Here is a 6,574-nt window from a genome sequence, read left to right as displayed (position 1 = left end):
CTTGAGTGACAGCTAGGTCTCGCTGGTCGCCGTCACTTCACCTCAGCTGATTGGCCGCTGAACTTGGCATATACATCGTATTTTTGTTTTGTTTTATGTGGCTTCACACATTCAGCTGCCTTTTGGAATTATTTCTTATAAATATCAGATGATTTGGGATGCCGTGTGCACTTAATTGTGCTCACAAACCATTCACGTGGCCTCTATTTCCCAGGTGAGTGAAATTATATACTTATATACCATCTCTATAAATGTGTGTTTTACTTGAGATAATTTATCATTTATAATGTTCTTTAGACCTGTAATGTACTCCAGAATCTGACAGACTGATTAGCTGTAGGCTCTAGAACAGTCATCTGAAGCGTTGTCATACAGTGTTATGCCTGGAGTTCATCAATAGTCCTGCATTTACTAACACACACTATTTCTGAAGTATTTGGATGTAATTCACGTTTTCCTCCTGTTGAAAAACGTCATAAGAACAATGTTTAGTGGCTCAATGTATTACAACAGTGATTTTAGAAGTCTAAACACTTTATTGACATAGTGTACAACCAAGCACATGTGGTCAGAACACAAACGAGTCGCAGGTAATGAAGTATTAAGCGTTTCTCCTAAAGAAAAGCCTGTCTAAGCAAAATGCCAGCAGGTGTCTGTAGCTCCACTCATGCTCCGCCTCTTTGCCCTTGGTTGGTGCGATGACACGCAAACAAAATGGTGACTATTGGCCACACCCACTTGTAGATTCTTTTGCAATTTTCAGAAAACTATAGGTGACGTCACGGATACTACGTCCATATATTTTACAGTCTGTGTGTGAATGGACAGATCAGCAGACTGAGCACACTGTAAAACATCTGAAATGTTGTTTTGGTCATTCTAAAATGTCTTAATCATCTCAGTATTAGTGTTATTATATTTTTAACATCCTCCAGAATCAAGAGTGTCTGTGCTCCGCGTCTCACGGCTTCAAATGCTATCTGGATACTGTCTAATGAGGCGCAAGTCATTTATTAAATGAAGAAAAGTCTGTTTTTACTGTTGATATTTGGCGCCAGATAATCAGGAAGTGACGATTTTGTTCTCTTTGACTCATTGGATGGAAATGAGCTTTATTCACACGTCTTTTATGTGATAATCCAGTTTTGCGCAGAAAATTAATTTACATCTTTATATGGAAACAATGCTACTGGCACACTAAAATCCCACAAAAGCTTCAAATGCATTATTTTGGGTGCCAATTTGATTGTAAACTGACTCAGTAAATTGTATTTAAAAAAAAACTTGCTGAACTAGAAAAAGTAGATTGGGCGTTGCTGAACGTGAAAAGGAAAGCATCGAGTTTACCTTTTGTTCAGACATGAACAACATAATGAAAGAGTATTTATAGGTCAACGTCAGATGCTAATTAACATAATCTATTGTGCGTCTCTTCATTAAGAGTGAGTTTCATGGATGGCTGGATGTGAATTATGTGCATGAATGTAAACACAGCTTCAAAAAACACAACCAGAACAATATATAAATATAATGAACAGCAACTAAAACATTAGAAACAAAAGAATCAGTCCTTTTAATGAATCTAAAAGCATCTGAAACCTTTTCTGTATGCAATCTACATACAGTTGAAGTCAGAATTATTAGCCCCCCTGAATTATTAGCCCATTTATGTTTTCCCCGTTTTCTGTGTAATTCAATTCAATTCACCTTTATTTGTATAGCGCTTTTACAATGTAGATTGTGTCAAAGCAGCTTCACATAAAAGATCATAGTAAATTACAGAGAGCAGATTTTTTTTTTCCAGCACATTTCTAAACATATTAGTTTTAATAACTCATTAAAGGCTTAACTAGGTTAATTCGGTTAACTGGGCAGGTTATGGTATATAGCCAAGTTATTGTATATCGTTGGTTTGTTCTGTAGACCAGGGGTTCACACACTTTTCAGCCCGCTAGCCCCAAAATGACAATGCCAGTGACTCGCGACCCCCAATATCCTCTGAAGTGCTTATAAATACAGAAACCTTGCATGCAATGGCGCACACACACACAAATAAACCCAAGTCTATTCTTTGTTAATTTTTTTAATGTATGTCAGTGCTGTAAATGGGCCAGAAAGTTTAACCTGGTGTTATAAAATCAATCTGCTGCATCTGATGCTATTGCTGTGTCTTTAATATAATGCAATTACCCCAGGGGTCGCAATGCAATAGTACTAGTAACTATAAGCTACTATAGTAACTATAAATGACAATTTTTTTCCTCCTCAGTAGGTTATGGATAAAATATGGTAATTCTTATGGTTTAATAAAAATAAATAGATTTTTGGAAATCACCAGGCGACCCCCTCTTCATTGTCCTGCAACCCCTCAGGGGGTCCCGACCCCCACTTTGAGAACCACTGCTGTAGACTATCGAGAAAAAAAAATGCCTAAAATAATTTTGTCCTTAAATTGGGGTTTAAAAAATTAAAAACTGCTTTTATTCTAGCCAAAATAAAACAAATAAGACTTTCTCCAGAAGAAAAAATATGATCAGACATACTGTGAAAATTTCCTGGCTCTGTTAAACATCATTTGGGAAATATTTAAATAAAGAGGAAAAAATTCTAAGGGGGGCTAATAATTCTGACTTCAACTGTATATTATGATATTATTAGAGTACTGAAAATGTAATTAACCACAGATCTTGTAGTTACATGGATTAATTTTGATTGAATCATGTTTGGGATGCTTTCTCGACAGCTTTCATTGGAACAATGTTAATTTCAGGAAACTGAGCACCCTCTTTTTCCTTGTGTTTGTGCCTGCTGAAGAACAAATAACATTATAAACAAGATAAACTAATAACCATGACTGAATATTAGTGAATTAACAACAGAAACCCAAAGCAACCTTCTCAAGTTTTCCACATCATCCACGGTTTCTGGGAGATCAACACCTTTCATCTCTGGTAGAAGCATCACTAGTCCACTGTACAGAACTGACATGGCTCCTGAATACAGTGAACGAGAGAAACATCATAAACACAAGATAATGATTTGTGTTTTTATATCTGCAGCTGAAAGACTTCTCACCATAGACAAAGAGGGGAAGTTCTTGCCAAATACTAGCTAATCTGTACAGAATAAACGGAGCAACGACTGCGCCGATATCGCTGGCTGAAGAGCACACAGATACGCCCAAGTTTCTGCAGTAGACAACAACAAAAAAGAGGTCAATTAATAATAACAAAATAAATAAACCAGACTTTATTTTATGGTACAATTAGTGCTATTAATAAACCATTAACTATGACTTTTGCTTTTATAAACCTTAAATGTAATGCTTATTAATAGATAGGGGGGCACGGGGCACAAAGTAACGTGGGGTTAAATGTAACATGGAGTTTTAAGGTATTTGCTAAGGGTTAGCCATGGCATGCTTCCCAGGTTTTCACCACAGTGTCAGCAGATGTTTTCCTGACAATTATTGAAAAAGTTATGCGAAATTTGGATGAGAAACACAGGAGAAACCATTTTTGCAGCATAAAACTATTTTTTATTATAGTCGATATTTTTATTTAAAAAAAAATCTGTGAAAGTATTAGTGTTAGTGTTAGTGAAATCTTATATTGCTGGGATCACCGTCTTCTAGGCTAAAAGATGAAACCATTTTGAAAGATGTAAAACACACACAGTGACTGCTAGCCAGTTTTGAGGAAAACACAACTCAGCGGGGTTAGTTGTAACAGGGTGTTAATTAAGCCACACACTGTTGGACACCGACTAAACTAACAAAATAATTGTTTGAATTTTGAGTGTAATGTTGAGAACCTTTTTTATATAAAAATGTTTTTAATAAAAAAAAAATTTATAGAAAAAAAATATTTTATTGCTAATAATGCAAATAAATGCATTATATAATAATGGATAAATGGATAATAATGCAAATAGATTCAAATGTGCTTATCTAATAAACAAATAAATAAACATACTGTGCTATGTAGAATAAAAAAGAAATGAGCTACTCATATAAATAAATATAGCTACTATTTAATGTAAACTGAATTTAAATTAACTGTGTGAAATCTGCCTTTTTAAGCATGTGTTACAACTAACCCCCTGACTGTAGTAACATTTTTACTCCTGACACTTTTGGCAATACTGCACAGAAACCATATATCCGGCGATCATAATTTCAGTGCTCATTTGTAGGAGAGGCTTGTGTGTTTCTGGTAAAAAAATATGGTTTGTCTAACCTCATTACTTTATTTTGTCAAAACCAAATAGTGTTACTTTGTGCCCCGCTCTCCCCTATTAAGGGTTGGGTTTAGGTATTGGGTATGATTAAGGATGTAGAATAAGATCATGTAGAGTATGTTCTTTATAAGTAGTCATAATAAACAGGTAATCTTAATAAGCAGCTAATAAGCCACTAGTTAAAAGTAAGAATTGTTACTTAAACCAGGGGTTCTCAAACTTTTCACTTTGAGGCCCACCTCCTTCAGCAAAAATATTTTGAAGGCCCGACTGTCAGAAATTGTCTTAAACTGATTGTCTAAAACAATGCTTATTTTAAAACTTTATTTATTAGCAAAACATTTATTTTGCCTTCTACTATTATTCTCTTATTTCTCTACAGCATTTTATAAAAAGTGAAACATTATATGTACATTATAAATACTCAAAAATGTCTCTGTCGATGTTTTAAAATAATTTTATCTGATTTACCAAAGTCACAGGTGTGGCAATTTCACATCTGTCACATCCATGACGCAGAGATTTTACATCCATAATGAAGCGTTTCCCTCATAAATGCAAAAAATATAAAATAAAATAAAATAAATCATGTTTGTTCTATAGAGAGCCAACTCTAATCCTTTTGATCATCATTATTTTTGGGGGGTTGTGCAGTTTAATTCACAGAATTTCTACGAAACATGTTGTAAACAGCAAACTTGCATACTTTTTTGGTCACATCCATAACGCATGTTTATTTTCCCCATTTAAAGTATATATATATATATATATATATATATATATATATATATATATATATATATATATATATATATATATATATATATATATATATATATAAATAAATAAATATGTATATATATATATATATATATATATATATATATATATATATATATATATATATATATATATATATATATATATATATATATATATATATAAATATAAATATATACATATATATATAAATAAATATATATATAAATAAAAATATAAATATATAAATATATAAATTATATATATATAAATTATAAAACATACATATATACACATACACACATATACATATATACATACATTCGTATATACATACATACGTATATATATATATATATATATATTTATATAATATTTTATATTAAAAAAAAAAAAAAAAAAAAAATATATATATATATATATATATATATATATATATATATATATATATATATATATATATATATATATATATATATATATATATATATATATATATATATATATATATAAAAATATACCTATATATGTATATACACACAAATATATATAGTATTATATGTAGGCACATTTATACAGTTTTTAAAACTTTTACAACAACCATAAAGCAAAACAAAATGTATTTCCCACGTAAAAAAAACGCACGTCTAAAAGGCACGTAGATCTATGTGTTTTTGCGTATATATTTGTTTATACTATATAGCGTGGTTTATAATATAATAAACCGAGAGAGTAAATCTTTGTCATGGACCATACTTCTAAAAATAAGCTTGAAAAGTTGTCTGTAGCAGGGTGGTGCTGACGTCACAGGTGAGCGCCTCGAAAGCACTGTAGTCCGTTTATAGCCTAATGTTAGCTTTTCAAATCTTGCGTTTGCATTTAAGATCCAAAAGTGCTCAAAGCTGTATTTTCATGTGAGGATTATCCGGCTGGACAAAACATGTAAGTGTAATGAACAGTGTTTGAACACAGAGCTTATTATTTGCAATCTTCAAAAAGCCTATAGGAAATCCTATGGGGATTTTATCAAGGGGACCAGTTTTATGCTAGCAGCCGATTAGCCTACAAGGTGACGTCATAGTTCCTCCACTCTATAAATAGACTGATTTCGCCCTACTGCCTTATTTTCCTTTTGGAAAAAACCCCCCCTTCCACCCCAACTCCTCCTTTTCCTCCTTTTACCAGGGTGAGCCCTTGAGACGTACCTGATCTCGTACCCCCTTATATGCTCATTGACCAGGCGGGAGCCCTGAGCTTAATTATCTACAAGCTCTCCCGTGACAGCATGCCAAACCTGCTAATAGCGTCAAGCAATATCTAGTGTGAACTCTTGAAATGGCAAAAAACAGTCAAACTACTTGCTCTACAAACAAGTGCATTCATGAGTATACATAAAAAGGAGAATAATATAATAAGAAAATGTCAGTTTGCAACGTCAAGAAGCAAAATGAGCTGTTTTTCACGTCTAAATCAATGGAAGTGAATGAGAATGGAAGTCGCCAGCCAAAACGACTGCATCCACTCATCCGTGAAGAATAAGGTCAATAGGTGATTGGTACTTTATTGCTATGGCAAC

General features: G+C 32.8%; 1 protein-coding gene across 2 annotated transcripts in view; it reads right to left on the bottom strand.

Annotated features, from left to right (window-relative positions):
- Window positions 1-516: 516 nt before the first annotated feature.
- The window catches only part of slc22a3 (solute carrier family 22 member 3), a 21,282-nt gene continuing 15,224 nt past the window's right edge, over window positions 517-6,574 (bottom strand). The window contains exons 9-11 of one of the 2 annotated variants that reach the window (XM_056476472.1): window positions 3,076-3,188; window positions 2,894-2,993; window positions 517-2,808 (exon numbers count right to left, since the gene is read on the bottom strand). In XM_056476472.1, the coding sequence (XP_056332447.1) occupies window positions 2,718-2,808; window positions 2,894-2,993; window positions 3,076-3,188 (304 nt within the window). In that variant the 3' untranslated portion in view covers window positions 517-2,717. The remainder of the gene's footprint in view (window positions 2,809-2,893; window positions 2,994-3,075; window positions 3,189-6,574) is intronic. The other variant, XM_056476473.1, reaches the window with a different exon arrangement.

Source organism: Danio aesculapii, chromosome 17 (genome assembly GCF_903798145.1).
Source record: "Danio aesculapii chromosome 17, fDanAes4.1, whole genome shotgun sequence".
Lineage (NCBI taxonomy): Eukaryota > Metazoa > Chordata > Actinopteri > Cypriniformes > Danionidae > Danio > Danio aesculapii.
Note: the sequence above shows the minus strand (reverse complement) of the source record. Positions and strands in the feature narration are given on the sequence as shown.